This window comes from Camelus dromedarius, chromosome 26 (assembly GCF_036321535.1).
Source record: "Camelus dromedarius isolate mCamDro1 chromosome 26, mCamDro1.pat, whole genome shotgun sequence".
In the NCBI taxonomy this organism is placed as follows: Eukaryota; Metazoa; Chordata; class Mammalia; order Artiodactyla; family Camelidae; genus Camelus; species Camelus dromedarius.
The window spans coordinates 89,011-105,538 of record NC_087461.1 but is presented as its reverse complement, the minus strand read 5'-3'; the positions used below and the strand labels follow the sequence as shown (position 1 = coordinate 105,538).

The following is a 16,528-nucleotide window of genomic DNA, read 5'->3' as shown; positions in this document are numbered from 1 at the left end:
GCTGGAAAGTGCCCACTATTTTGCTTTCCTGTACAGTTTCTTCTCCCTGCATTTAATCTTTTGATTTTCAGGAGCAAACACAGCACTGCTGGATACTAAAGCCAGTAACCTGCGGTCTGCACATCGCACCGCATCTCACTGGGGCTCACACAGCTGCGGTGTAGCGCGTGCTATACAATCAGCCGTGCACACGAGGAACAGGAAGGCAGCAGCGGCGACCTGATTTACACCCTGCCTTTAGAATTCTTCCAAGTCATAGCTGTGGCTTGAGGGGGAGAACAAATGCCAGGCCACCTATGAGGTTGACATCTGATACCAAACGTGCTTCTCTTGGAGTAGTACAGGCATTTAGATGTGCAGTTATAACACTGCACTGTCTTATACACAGTAAGTAGCCATAAGCCACATGTGCCAGGCTGAAACCCAGCTCCTGGATTGCCAAGCCAGATGCCCAGTGGCCCCTGGCTGGCCTACTGGACAGCACAGAGAGAACACTCCCATCTCCACAGAAAGACCTATCAGACAGCATGATCTAAAAGGCAACATGGTGCCAGCCTCGGGATGATCCTGGGGGTTTTTGTAACAGATCACCTTGCCCATGTATTAAAAACCCAAGTACGTATCATTTAAATAGTACCATGATGCTCACCAGCAAGGGTGGAGGCCAGCAAGTGTGCAGTGCATGCACACACACACATGCGTGCACACGCACACATGCGCACAGTGCAGACACGCATGCACACGTGCAGTTCTCACACAGACATGCACGCACACTCGCGTGCTCACAGGCACACACACTCGCATATGCTCTTGTGCACACACACAGGCCTGCCTTCTGTAACCACAGCATCAAAGGATAAAATGACTGTGTAACCCGTCAACTATATAAATGAAAATGAAGGAACATCAGGAAGAGACATCCATTTGTAGCCTATCATACTGGTAACAAAAAAATTGGAAAATACTTTCAATGTTGGTATAAATCAGTATAATCTTCTGAAGGACAACTCGGTAACTTTTATCACAAGTTGAAATGTGCTTATTATTTAAATTTAAGAATTCCACTTCAATGAATTTATCCTATGAAGGTGATCAGAATTATGTAGATGTGTGAAAATTAATTTTCTTTCTTTTTAAAAAATATAATTGACTACATTTTATTTTAAAGGTAGATCCTTTTAGCAAATAAAATCCTTGAAGCAGTCATCACTTAAAAGTTATGGTTTTCTTTTTTTTCCCTGGAAAATTCATGGCTATTTCAGGAATATAAAATTCAAATATATATAAATACAACAAAATATAAGCTTCAGTTTCATACAGAAGTTAATTATAATGAGAAGACTGCTCTTCCAGGTGGAAAGTGCGGCACCGCTCTGGACATGGCTACGTGAGTGTCCCATCCAGCAGGTGAGTTTCAGTGCAATGTTGTTGGTCAGACGGAACAGGGAAACAACGTAAATGTACATCAGGGGAGCCCTTTCACAGTGTGACATGTAGAAAAGAGATGTCTGGGACGCTGCTGAGTGGAAGCAAACTGGCTGCAACCAGTCATTTACGTAGCCATTGCTCCATCGAGTTACACAGATGGATACAAATGAACTGGCGAGTGTGTGCACATAGGAGAGGTCTGTGAAAACATTCACCTGCCATGTGACAGAATTTCTGGGATTTTTTTCTCTCTCTCTCTTTTTTGTTTTTTTTGGTTTGTTTGTTTGTTTTTTTTGCTTTATCTTCCTCTAAATTATTTGAAGTTTTTACTTTAAGAAGTAATTTAAAATTCCCTTTTTTTAAAAAAATTAATAAGAGATCTCAGTAACAAGAGTGGGAAACAGGATATTACTTGAACATTTTTTTCGAAGCAAAATACTAACCTGATATTCAAAGGCTACTTTTCATTAACAATCTATTGTATCTGTAAAGTAATAGTTTAATTATTGTTTGGAAAGGCAGACATTCCAAAGAAATGTCCTCAGGGTTCTGAGATTCTTGAGACTTACTATGAAAGTTGATTGCATTATTTTAAATTGGGGAAAATTCCCATCACTGCCCTCTTAAAATATTTTGGAATTAGTCAGATACATGAGATAAAGTTGCTTGAGTTGAAGTAAATTTAGTAACAGGGCTGACAGCTGGGTGAGAGACACCGCCTCAGTGCTGTAAGCGACAGAGGTCATGTAAAATCAAAATAGTCTTCTTATCACTATAAAACATTAGAAATGTTTTAATCTTCAATTTTAGATAGTAGTGACTGACTTCCATCCACTATTTTTACCTGTATTAAAATGTGGCTCTGGCATCTTATCTTTAAAATTCCTCATTAGCATATCTAATTAATACATATACATACATCTTTCCAAACACTAGTTAAAGAGAAAACTAGAGATCATTATGCTGATTTGGAACCATAATTCTTAAGTTTCAGTGTATAAACTCAGTCTTCTTAGTACAAGAATATTTAAATCTAGTTCGTCACTCATAATAAAAAAGCTTTACTTGAAGTTTTGACACATTGTTTAAAAAAAAAATCAACCAAAAACCAACCAAAAAAGATACATAAAATTCTGTTAGAATTCAAGGTTATCATTGCCCGTTCTCACAGGAAAGAAATTGTTAGTACTTATCTTTTTCTTGAATGTAACAATTTAAAAAATGGGACAGATCTAACACAGAAATAACTATTTCTTTGGGAAGTTTTAAAGCTCAAGGCAAAACTCACCATCCCCAACCCAGACAGACAGAGGCTCTTTGACTCTGACGAGAGAGAAGCTCACAGGCTAGGACACGAATGTGTGGGTCACAGCACCCTTTCAGAAGCACAATCACACCACAGTGTGAGAGCATGTAGGCTGACAGAGACAAAACCAAAACCAAAGGGGAGAAAAGAAAGGCAGGGTGGAATCAGCTACACTCTGCTTTGGCCACCACGTTTCTGCGTGAGCTAGCAACCCACCAAAATTTTTAAAATTTCATCCTATCAGTAAAGAGTAAACATGTCTAGAAAATGGACACTGACAACTTGATAGTGAATACTGATGGAGAAAGTATTCACATTTTCTTCAAAGATATAATCATTCAATTTCCATACTTAATAAAAGGAATATAAAACAGCTGCCATAAAGTCTAATCCATCCTCAAAAATCCCATGTTTTTGTTTAAATGTTTTACTATGAAAATATGAACTAAATATTAGATATTAAAAAGCTATGGCTGTAAAGACACAAGTGGGTGTGCTGAGAATTTTATTTCCTAAGTCCCTGAGTCCCTATTATTTGATCAGTGACCACACCTCTTTCATATTTTCACTACCTTAATGTTTTAGTTCTTTAGATCTCATTAATTCTGCACTTCCTCTAGTATAAATTGTTACCGAAAACAACAGGAGATAAATATTGAATTTTAAAACCCAAATCCATGAGAGTAAAATATGAGTATTAACGCAGTTCCCACACAACCAATTACACAGATTTCTTGTAGCCATCATAAATTCTGGCAGATCTCAAAGAGCGGGTCTATACCTTAAGGCTTGATAAGGATCTATGCAGATGTAAGGATTTATTACTACTTATGTAGCATGTAATTTTAAGTCATCACCACACATTCCTCCCATGCTATCCCACTGTCTTCTTTGTGTGTACAGGAGATGGACAGTAGTGTCCTCAGGTAACACAAAGCCACAGTCCCCAAGGGGAGACTAGAATGGACCCTGTATTTTGCTCATCATATTGGCAAAGGAGCCTGGAAATTTTTGGCTGATATCAAAGAGGGGATAATCATGAAGACAAAAAATTTCTTGGAAGACTAAATGAATATTTAAGTTATTCAAGTATTACGAAACATATTCACAAACAGGACACATGAGTAATCTAGGCAAACTGCATGCTTCCAAGTAAGTATCTTAACAATTTTAAGTACAGAACAACAGTTGCAATCAAATAATTGCTTACCAATAATCACCATCAATGCCATATGTAATGTAGAATTTAGGCAACACACATCACTCACACACACATACAAACCCCGCATCTGCAACCAACAACCACAGCCAGGTAAACTTTTCAGAGGGGAAATACACAAATGACAACCCCTGTGGGAAGTACCTATTTTACCCACCAGACTATTTCACTTCACTTTAAATAATTTGAAGTCTTCATACGCCACTGTTCCATCCCTCCACCCTCCAAATAAAAGAAAGAAACTAAACCCATCATAAGACAAAAAATAGGGGAACATTACATGGATATAAAATGGGAAGTAAATACACAATGTCTCCAACAAGGCGCCTTCTGCTACCTGTGTTTTCTGAGCAGGAGAGAGACTGACTGAACAGACCTTGGTACGGGAGAGTGGTTCTTGATTCCCAAAGGCTATCCATTCAAGAAGTCACACAATCCAGAGGGAATTGTAAAGTAAGAGAAGAGAATATATTTTCACATGATTAAAACTTTCTAAAATCCATACCTGAACATGATATGGGTTCTGTGACATCCGTTTATGAGTGTTCTATGTCCATTTACCACCATTTCAGTAGATAACCCCCACCCTCCAGGGCTTCATCCATTAACCTGGCAAGACCACCTGGGATATCTGTGCGCAGCTATTAGAAACGAATTCCAACCCTCTGACCAGCACGTTAAAGCTCGTAGGTACTCACCCTGCAAACTGGGCACTGCCAGTGACTACTGCTGTCTCTAAGCCTGTACTCATCAGACAAACACTTGGAATGATACACACGAAAACACAGGTCACATATCAACACCTCTCCAGGCAAATGGCATTCAAAACAATACCAGTCATGATTTTCTGTTTCCCAGTCCTACAAAAAATACAAAATAATTTCGTATGACAGTTTGTCAATATCTGCAATGACTAAGAACAAAATTGAAACTAAAGTCCATCAGAGGTTAGGCATTATAAACAATTTTAGACATTTACTGTATTAAAATAAGAGGGAAAAATACCTAGAAATTTGCTTCTTTAAATTTTTAATTCTCTCCTAAACATATTAATATTCAGAAATATCTTGAGATGATCTGATAACAAAACCAGTCCAAAATGAAGTAAGTCCAAAGCCACTCCCAGTTCTGACATTATCTTTCAGTGTTTACACAATCTATGGAATAATGTCTTCAGTAAATGGAACACCCCAAAGCAACATCTATAACTTAGTATTTCAAATAAACAAACCTCTGTTTTGTTCTGATTTTTAAAAGGTATCATTAGGTACTTAGCACACTTTGGGAGCAGAGAGGAGCGATAAGTGGTGATGCTCACTATTCTTATCTTCTCATCCATGGTTTGGATGCCTTATTGAAAATAACCATTAATCAGAATGTCCATGTTCTGATAGGCTGTCAAATTTTCAGGGTCTGTTGAATTTGGAAAAATAAATTGAAAATGTGAAACTAAAGCTTTAATCACATTCTCCAAAGGACATCACCATAGAGAAACAAAAAAGGAAGCAGGCTTATTTTCTTATTGGAACTATTCCTGGAAATAAAAGAACATAACTGCAGGTATACAGGTGTTCCTCAACATTTTCTTTTTTGTTCATTCTTTTTTGTACAGCCGTTTAAACATAATCAGGAAGACAGTGAAAGTTCTCTTAATTTAAAATTCATTCTTCTAAATATCACTCTTAGCTTTTATCAAAAAATACCTATGTTAAGAGTGACGGATAATTCTCAGTCTTCTTCTGTTGATGTGGTAGCTATGTGAACAAGGGTTAAACCCAGATTTAGTGTAACCAAGGCCACTTCCAATGGGATCCTGAAATTCCAAATGTGGGCTCTGCCATCATTTTTCTTTTTACAAACCACTGTCTACACTCTGCTTCCGAGGGCAAGCAGCTTTTTCATTCCTTCTTACGTCAGTGACGCCCCCAGTAAACGGGTTTTAACACAGCACTTGTCTAAGAAGCACTGACTCCGTGGCACCTACAGTTAAAATGTGTTACTGCTAGACCACATGAGAGGGTACTATCCTCTCCTTCAAAAGGGAAGACAGTTACTAATGTTCTGAAATTCACATCTTCCAATCCATATTCAGAGTCATGGCTAGAGTACATTAGTAAGTTCTGCAAAACTGTAAACTTATTGGTTTGCTTTTTAGTAAGAAACTGCTGGTCTTTACCAACCAAATAATAAAAAAGCACAACCATTTTTCATTGTCTGCTGCACATGTACAAACTCTCTAACTTACTGTGGAGAAGTAATTTCAGTCAGACTGCTTAAACATTCATTAAGATACTGATTTGGCATACAACCCTCTCTGCACATGGTAGAAAAAAACCTACCCCCAAGTGTGACATGGCAGTGCCACAGGGACACAGTGAGCGTGTGGTGCCTGGCTGTGCTGAAATGATAATGACTGATGCACCACTGCGCACAGCTCAGAAGTAAACTGTATTTTAGCTATTTCAATGTTTCTATCAAAAATCATTGATAAATTAGCTTTCAGAAGAGACATTTTGTTATATTTTTAATTAACAGAGCTCTTTCCAAGTTTAAAACAAAATATTTTTGAATATTTTCCTCACAGCTGTTCAGAAACATCTTTAAGGCTTTTGGTGGCTTATATGTTACTCATTATTAACAAAAGAAACTGCCATTCTGCATCATTTGATTTTTTTTTTACATTAATTCATCTTCCTGTGATTCTCAAAATGGTAATTATTAGGTTAACTAAGAAAAGGAAGCAAGAGAGGGCAACTGTGGTGCACAGCTCCAGCCTCCCCATACCATCTTCTCCCATCCACCTATGAAAGGAGGATGGAAACGGATCTTTCTTCAATGGGTGTTTAATGCTAGACCTAGGTTTTCATGAAACTTATAGAAATGAAAGTGTCATTCAAATGAAGTAAAAGTAGAGAAGTATTTGACTGTATGTTTATATAATGGCATACAACTAACGGTCATCTGATATAAAAGAAAGTACTGGCTGGGAGCATATGTGCTGTTCATTCTTTCAATCTTTGCAAAAGCTGTTTAGAATACACAAAACACACAGAAGTCAAGTTCAAAAGTTACTACATTCTGAATCCAGGAAACATTTTTCTGAGGTATAAATGATACAAACATGTTTATTATAGGCAGAGTTGCCTACAGACTGTCTTTTAGTAAACAGAATTCACTATTCATATAGTGCTTTTGACTAATGTGCACCAAAAAGCTACACTTGTATTTTCACTGGATTTCACCAGAGGTCAGCAACTACTCTACCTGCAGCCTGAACAACATCATGATATGTGAAATGCCACTTCAATAGGAGAAAAGTTTTTAAAAAGCAAACCTACTAGCACAAAATCCCAAACTAGAAGCAATGTAAAGATAGTATGGTTTTAATGAACAATTCTAGCAAGAGTTAACTAAGCTAGCCTAAAGAAAGATAGAAATGTAGTACAAAAAAAAAAAAAAAAAAAGCAGAATTAAAGTAAAAATGACATAGTGCAAAATTAGTTCACCTTGTTTAGGGTTGCTGTCCTGGAGAAAGGCTGCATACTGTAGGCCTTTCAAAATAAAAACAAAATAATCTTGATCTCTCTACTGTAACTTTTCTCAGTATCAGGCAATACACAGAGCTAAAGGGATTTTGTACATGGCCAAACTGTTTATTACTTGCTATACGACACGTTATTTAGCAGGTGATATCAACTGATAATCTATGAATGTTCTAATCATTAATGAAAAGACAGTAGCATGCAAACTCAAGAGTCATCACTGGTTTAACAGGAAACTTCAGAAACTAACACGAAAGCTACAAATGGACACAGAGAAAATCTCTCTCTAGGAATTCATGTGCCATGAAACCTACAAAGATGTTAGAAAAACATGTTACTAACAAATTCAATGTCATTATAAATTTGCACAAGACCATGAATGTGCGTCTCACTGATCTGAAACTGGTTCAAGCTGGATTTTTCTTATAAACTGGGAGTGATGAATGTGACTATGGTGTGAAGGTTATGCAGGCTTCCTCAGAACCTATTAGAAAACATTCTACCATCAAGAAGCAGCCTGCATATTCACGTCTCTGTCACTATTTATAGCATTTTGTTAAGATTCTGGAGCCAGACTGGCTCAAACCTGAGCTCCTGCGCTCACGGGCTATGTGATCTGGGGCAGAACACTTAGTTTCTCTGTGTATCATTTTCTATCTGTAAAGTGAACAAAATAACAGTGCCTGGTTCACAGGGTTTTTGTTAAGGACCAAACGAGTTTCTACGCTTGGTACCTGGTAGCTGGTGCCATTTAGATGGTCTGTTTGCTACAGTGCACAATCAGGAACTGACATGTCACAAAATGATGTGATCCTTGTGATTGTGCACGTGCAGATGTCTTCAGGACTTTAAGTTCGTTATGACATCTGCTCTCCCAACATTTCTGTAAGCCAGATGGAGCAAGAAAAGCTGTTAACTTGGTTTAGAGATAACACTGAAGCAAGAGGGCTCAGTGGAAAAACTGTGCCTGAATAGGGCCTCCAAAACTATCCACCCTCATCAGTCAAAAGACTCCAACTTTTAAGTTAATTCCCTATTTCTACATGGTGTGCAGATAAAGCTTACATTATCAAATATGTGTTTGATGTGGTCTTTTAACATAGACACAATGTAAAATTAATTCTCTACAACTCTAGGTTTAGTCTAATTCTGTTAATAAATTCAGTTAATCATTGAGGTAAGAATTTGATGATTAAATATTTTCAGTAATTTTAAATATTATTTTAAAATTAAAATACTAAAACACTGCTTAGTGAAATAAGATTTGGAAGGGGGCGAAAAATGAAAAGAACTCTCACATACACAAACACACACACACAAGCTGTTAAGAATATAACAGGATAGCATTACCCAAAATACTGTATTAAATAAAATGGAAAATCTTCACCAAAGCGAGAATAACTTCTAAGTTTAACTACATTACAGTCTGTTTTGCACATAGAACCATAGTATAATTGGTTCCTAATTAACAGTCACCAATAATTTAGGTACTACTGAATACTGTACTTAGTAAAGAAAAGAACTGTTTTGTATTTTTGTATCTGAGACAGGTAATGGACTTTTGGAAGAAATGTGTAGTTCTGCACATAATTAACATAAATATAGTAAAATGTATTACACATTTTTTAAAAAAATCAGTGGAATTCAAGGGGCATAAAGGTTTGCATTTAGGGTATTTAAAACATATAACTGATGAATTTGACAACTGTAACAAGAAAAATGAAAAGAGTCAAACTTAAAAAATATTCTTCCTTCACTAAGCTACATACATGAAGTGGGCTAGGAGAGCCAAGGGATTTGAATTCAGCAGGCCTCTCAATACTTTTTCAAGAACAAAGCAAGGGAGCACCACTTGCCATGACTGTTTAAAGGTGTGATTTCTGAAGATAAGACATAAATCCCGTACCACCTCTTACACAAAAGATGTGAGCTTAGCTAAGTTTCAAGAGGTATATTAACCATAGTTTCTTTTAGACTGGTCCTTCTGAATCGGGAGAGGGGGAAAATTGCCTATCTTTGCCCCTCTGTAGATTAAGGCTAAATCCATTCATCCCCAAAACATGTAAATATCTTTAAGAAACCACAAAATTTGTACTTTCATTAATTAATGCTTCTTAAAAGGTATCAACCTTGAATAAGTGAGAAAAAGTAAAAAAAAAAAAAAGAAAAAAAGAATTTGACCTTTTCACTTAGGTCTCCTTAAAAACTAGTATGAGGTCCTTCTTATCAGCAGGACAAACTGGATTATGTAAAAGGTACTGAAATTGAAGCCAGATCTCCCAGCCAAGACCTGAGGTCACGTTTGCAGCTGCTCTGGAACCATAAGCGGCAAGACTGGTAGCATGATGCTAACTGGAATGTTTCCTAAGCTGGTACTTAATTTCTGAGCTGTCAAGAACTGTGCAAGAAGAAATAAGACCCTGAGTCCAGCTCTGGTAGGTCAAAAAAGAGAGATGTAATTTCATATCAAACATCACTTTTTTACACTTTTAAGTCATCCTCTACACTAGTGACCAAATTATTTATTTAATGTCAGATAAAAAGTATCTGTCAAACAATAGGGAAGTTGTAGCTTTCTGTCAGGGACTGTGAATCAAGTTGAAAGTCACCAAACAAACAGTATCAACTGCCTCAGTATCAAAACACATATTTGATAAGTTTTATCTGCATGATCCACAACTCAGGGTTCCCCGCCCTACTGCACAGGCACACCTCAGAAACACTGCAGGTGCAGTTCCAGACCACCACAGTAAAGCAGTTAGTGCAATAAAGGGAGTCACAGGGATTTTTTTGGTTTCTTAGTGCCTATAAAAGTTGTGTAAACTACACTGTCATCTATTAAGTGTGCAATAGCATTGTCTAAAAAAAGGTACAGACCTTAATTTATTGCAAAAAGAAAATGCTAACCATCATCTGACAACACAGGGTTGCCATAAAACTTCGATTTGTAAAAACGCTCAATAAATCACAGTAAAATGAGGTGTGCCTGTATTACATTAAATACCTTTTTAAGACCTTCCTATCTTTAATGAGTTAAAAGTTTAACTCTTAAGAAATTAACTGGTATTTATTGCAAAGGGAGCTACTAAATACCAAACTTAACTCAGCTGAGCAATTGTAAAATTCTGCCCAAGAAATATATTGCTCAAGTTGTTAGAATAGAGGACATGAAATTCTGTGATCAAATATGGATTGAATGTATCCATGCACATGAGTTTTGAGCAAGCAGATGAAGCAATCTATGCAAACGTGTAGTCTTTCTCTATAAAATCAAAAGAAACAGTCCTTGATATAACACAAAAGGTTCACTCTGTGCCTTTTGCCAATATAATTTCAAAAGCTTTAAAAGTGATCTGTAAAAGATTTATTTGGATCATATGAGTGAGTATCAATGACACAAATCTTAAAGTGTAAGATTACCACGGAAACTTACAGAAATGGTGCCCAGGTTCAGCAAGCCTGTCATGTTAAAAAGTTTTTGTACATGTACTTTCACTTGTTTACTAATATTTAAGCTAGCCACTTAAAATTGAGAGATGCTTTATTTTTAATAGTTATATTTTTCATGCTACTATCTTAAAGGGACATATTTAAAATGTCACCATGAAGATTCTCATCTACTGCCGAACTGTTATCATACTTTCTCCAAATGAGCTATCACTTCACTGGAGCTACAAAAGGTAGCTGAGATCAGCATCTCAAAACATCTAAAAATCATTCCAGTCCTAGTAGAAAGTAAAGCCTAGTAGTCTCTGACTCACACAGGCTTCCTCATAGACAGAGCATGTATACTCAGATCCTGAAATAGTGTCAGAGTTAGGCTTTTATTACATGATTGCTGGATTTAATAAAAATAATATTGGTGAAGATATGCATGTTTTTCAATTGTATCAATTTTTAAAAATAAGCATTGGAAAAAAAGGTAGTGAGGTGGAATAAAAACATGACACAACAGACTTTGCTCAATGATGGTTGAGTGGCCTAAAGAAACGACACACTTGCCTGCTCCCTCTTCCTCCTCATCACAATCGTGGAAGTGAACATAAGGAGAGTCCAGCCTCTCTGCTAATACAAGGTATCTCAGGGGACCTAACTTGCGGGACTCACCAAGAGAAATCAACTACTATAGAGGCTATAGAAGGAAAAGAAGACCCATTTTTAAAATGACAGAACTTTCTGAGTAAAGAATGTTTGTAATTTTGAACAAAGGTTAAAAAATTAATGACCAAAAACAATCCTATCCCTTTCCTTCCCAAGGTCATATACACCTACTTCACTTTTTCTTCTCTTGATACTGAGTAGAAAGTCAACAAGATGAATAATGTATACCTTTCAATCTAAAAACTCAAGCTTTTAGAGGCACCATATCATACACAAGGTGGAGAAACTATAAAGGAGCGTCCCAGACTCAAATGCCAGCATGCAGGGCTGGCACCAGCCCACAGAGTACCTTTGTGCCCATCAGAAAGTCCTTTTTCCTAAGACTGATCTTGTTAGAACAAGACACTTTTCTGCCATGTGCTAGAGAACTGCTGAATGAACACTTGAGTACCTGATGTCTGGGGAGTAGATGGTACTTCCTAAGCTGGGCAGTTCACAGCTGGCCCCCACACACAGCAGCCCGCGTGCACAGGCCACACGGTCCCTGCAAACACACAGAGCTGGCCACTGGGAGAAGCCTGCGCTGTGCCAAGTGCGACACGTGGCAGTTACGTGTCCTTCTACAGTGTTCTTAGGGCATGAAAATCATAGCACACAGACAGCCCCTGGGTAGCCAGGTGGTCCACCAGCCACAGCCATAAGATACACATCTAATCAGTCTCATCATTTATACCTACACCTTATATACAGATCCAGCGTCTTAAAGGAAAAACCTCTTTACAAATCTTATGTTTGAGGTTATAGGTTAAAAGTAAAAAGACCATGATGAGAATTTTTGCTTGCTGTTTAGTAAGAAATCTGCATGCTTTTGCTACACTATATAGAGACATTTCTTGTCTTAAGCATATTTATTCACTGGTCAAAAAATTGCTTTGGTACATAGTCTTATGCTTTATATAGATAATCTCATTTAGTCCTCAAAACAATCAAATGAAAGCGATACTAGCATGCCCATATTACAGCTGAGGAATGAGGGTCAAGATGAAGAAATTTCCTTTAGGTCACACAACTAAGTAAGTATCTGAGATGGGCTTGAAAGCCCCATCAACTATAACATGTATGACCTTACCTCTTCCTACTACATTACAATGCCTATGCATTTTTAACATTTGCATACTTCATAAGTTAGGCACAATTTTTATATACTCAGTTATCATACATGCATACTTGGTATAAAATGTTTGTGAAGAAGAACAAACCAGAATTAATAAAATCTGTATACTGGTTGTTAGATTTACATATAAGGATTCATCTAGAAAAAAAGAAAAAAGAAAAAGAAAGGATGATGCTATAAAAATACATGCAGTAAGAACGTGTAAAAATAAAAAATAGAATATAGAACCTAATGTAGTGGTGAACACATAATAAAACTCATTAACTGCTTCCTGAATTAAACTGAACAAAGAAACTTCAACTTGAAGAGGAAAGAAAGCATACGGAAAAGCACAAATCTAAAAATCAAAAAAGGAGAAATAAAATCACTTTTATGAAAAAATGTACACATGATCCGCAAACCAAAGTCCTATGGATTAAATTGCATTTACTATTGGTTAATTACTATATAAATTTCAGAAATGATCAGTAGAGCCTTCCATACCAAATCTGTGAGTCTCTAAATGCCTGGGGATTAGAACTTTTATATTATCTGGATTATTTCAGACGTATAATAAGCTATCAATGATCAGTGGTCTGTTGTAGACAGATTTATGTCACTTGACATTATTATTATGGCTTGGCAACCCAAAGGTTTTTTTTTAATCATCAAAAAGCTTTACTTTTCTTTTTTATTTTTCTTTGGGGGGGTAATTAGTTGTACGTATGTATGTATTTTAATGGAGGTAATGGGGATTGAAGCCAGGACTTCGTGTGTGTTAAGCACGCACTCTATCACTGAGCTATACATCCACCCCCAAGCTTTACTTTTCTGTAAGGACGTCCATAAAAAAGTATGCTGATATAAACATTTTCACTGAAGTTTTCAAGAATACTTCTAGTGTACAAATCAAATGATACCAATGAAAGTTAACATTTTTTCTTCCATGTTTTCTGTTTGTAGAAAACGTGCATTTTCTTTCCTGAAACTTTGAAGGCACAGATTAAACTGACAAGGAGTGTTAAAACTGAATAGCTTCTCTAATCACAGAACTTACAGCTGCCTCTGTGGACCAGCTCCCCACAGAAAACATGTTGTTAGCTCACTACTACTCTCAGAACTGGCAGGGGAGTGCGTGTGTGCACTGGCTCAATTGCTACAGAGCCAGAAAGGGAACGACAGTGCAAAGTTTTGGGGAAATGTTCCCACAAATAACCAATTTTAAGATTATGTGTCATATTTATAATTTTAGATTTTAGAGAATTCATGACAAAACATTCTCAACACACCTAATTACTAAATCTATTCCTTTCAGAACTAAAAAAAAATTAATGCTTATTATATTGGAAGCCTTCCCTTTCCAAAAAGTAAGACTTCTGATGAAGGTATCAGAAAAATCAAAAGCAAAAAAGGTAGGAAGACAGAAATATTACACACTAAACCCATCTTTACATTAAGAAAATGTACTTCTACTATTCGTGCCCTTGAGTATAACAGCATACATCCTTTTCAATCTGCCTGGACAGCATTAACGTTATCCTGAATTGAAACTTTTTTTACTACTATTTACTGAAGAAAACACTTAGGAATACCATCGTGTGAACATGCAAAGAGCTTTTCTTTGTTTTATTTTTCAGACTCAAGGTAACGTAGACAGAAAAAGCAGTAAAAACAGTAAAAGTGAGTTTTCTCTTAAAGAATCAAGAAGGAAAGTATCCATCCTACCAACGTAGGTCCTTAATGTGAATAAAACTGTCAAAGTAAAATATTACTCAGCTTCTCAAAATGACTTTCTATAGGTTGTATTTAAATAGTGTTAAAAAACTTAGAGTCAGCATCTCCAAATTTATAAAATAAAATAAACTTACAATCTCATCTCCTGGCAACCAATATCCTTCCTGTTCGATACCAGCTTTTGAACCTTTGCAGCCCACTGTTAGCGTTTCCACAATGAGACCATCTTTCACAGCTAAGCTCAGCTGACGGGTGGTCTCTTTTGGATGCATACCGTGGACTCGAGACATATACCTGAATACAAAGGAAAAACAAATTTAAAATCCCTCAGTACTGAAAAATAAAAGTAAGAAAACAGAGGTGATTTACTTCTCTTTTTATTGTGACTTGTACTTATGAGAGCCCTGCTGGAAAAAAAGAACCCTAAATACTTAACTCTTTCAATATCATGATATTTTAAACCTCAAGTCTATTTTGTATATTTAGGGGAATATTTGTTCAAAATAGTCCCAAACCAGCAAATATAAATCACTTAACAGATTTTAGTCAAACTTCTCGTCTAGTTCTAGCCTCTGCAGCAAGTACCATTAATGTCCACTCTGCAGATTCTATATCTAGAATTTTGTAATCTCCAGCCATAGGACATTAGACTATAAAAAACTTCTACTCAAAACTTCAGAAATGACACCAAATATAGGAATTACATGAGTGGTTATCAAAATAAAAAGAAAACAAGAAAGCATGCTGTGATCAATAAGGCAAAAATGTGATTTTCAGTAAAATATATTTTGAATTGGATCACTAAAGCATGTAAGCGTACTCCTTGATTTACAGTTATACGGCATATTTCTTAATTTAAAAAAATGTATTTCAACCACAGAGAATAATACTGCAGATTCTCTTGTATTCACCAGTTGTACTGAACTCATGTTAACATCCTGGCACAGTAGCTTCATATCTTTTTTCGGTTTTTAAGGAAATAAAATGTTATGGATACAGCTGAATTTGTGCCATTTTCCATTCCCCTCCAATCAAACCCCAACACCCTCCACCAGTAGGTACTGGTACCAGTACTAGGATATCCGGACACAAAAACATATTACGGGACAAATTAGGCTGGCCTCAGTCTCTCCCGGGAAACATTCTGCACTAGCAGACAGGGCAGCAGTACCCGACGATTAGCACGGAAATTAAGTGCAAGGCAAGAATTCTGCATCCAACTAATCTTTCATTTAAGTATCAAAGCATTCAAAACAAATCACTTTGAAAATGCAAGAACTCATCACAGAAAAATCTTCTAAATTTATGGGATGAATTTCAACCAAGATAAGGAGTAAACTCTGGCAGGAGACTGCAGACCTTCCCTTCTTCTGTATCTACGTTTGTGGAAGAGAACTGCTTCTGTTTAGGAGATACGGAACTTTAAAAAGTTTCTATTTTCTCTGCCAATGCAGTAACTGAAGGGCTAAGAAGGAAGTGATGGAGACTGACAGATGTGAGCGAGGACAAGGGAGTTAGTCCACAGACTGACAGTGAAGGCCGCCAAACCATGTAGCAGAGGTACAGATATATTTTCACATGTAAAAGTCAATACCAACAAAAATAATCAACTGAAGTTTGGAATGTGGGGAAGGAAAACTGGCAAAAGTGACAATGTACTAATTTGGTCTGGCCACAATAGGGAGCCAATAGAAATTTTCTTAGGAATTAAGCACATCACTGCATTTACGTTTATAAAGGTACCCTTAGAAGAAAAATACAAAACTTCTAAGTTATCTGAAGAAACTCATAAAAAAAACACATTATGTACTAAGACAAAAAGAACAAAAGTGAAATATAAGAAGAACAAAAGAAAGCATATTGAATTTAGTAAGACCAAAAAGAAACAAATTCGTCCTTCTGATACATATAGATTGGCTGAACTCGACAATTAAAAGAAAAGATAGACTCACAAAACCAAAAATATGCTGTCTACAGGAGACACACTTAAAGTGGACTCAGACTGAAAACAAAATGGGCAAAGACATATAACAACGCAGTCCAAA

General features: G+C 36.6%; 1 protein-coding gene across 15 annotated transcripts in view; it reads right to left on the bottom strand.

Annotated features, from left to right (window-relative positions):
• ZMYND11 (zinc finger MYND-type containing 11) overlaps positions 1-16,528 on the bottom strand; it is an 86,292-nt gene that overhangs the window by 26,733 nt on the left and 43,031 nt on the right. For 10 of the 15 annotated variants that reach the window (XM_064479258.1, XM_031444861.2, XM_064479259.1 and 7 more), the window contains exons 3-4: positions 14,618-14,777; positions 4,652-4,813 (exon numbers count right to left, since the gene is read on the bottom strand). The exons of 1 other annotated variant lie outside the window; for it this stretch is intronic. In XM_064479258.1, the coding sequence (XP_064335328.1) occupies positions 4,652-4,813; positions 14,618-14,777 (322 nt within the window). The remainder of the gene's footprint in view (positions 1-4,651; positions 4,814-14,617; positions 14,778-16,528) is intronic. 4 more of the 15 variants (XM_031444863.2, XM_031444864.2, XM_064479264.1 and 1 more) reach the window with 1 other exon arrangement.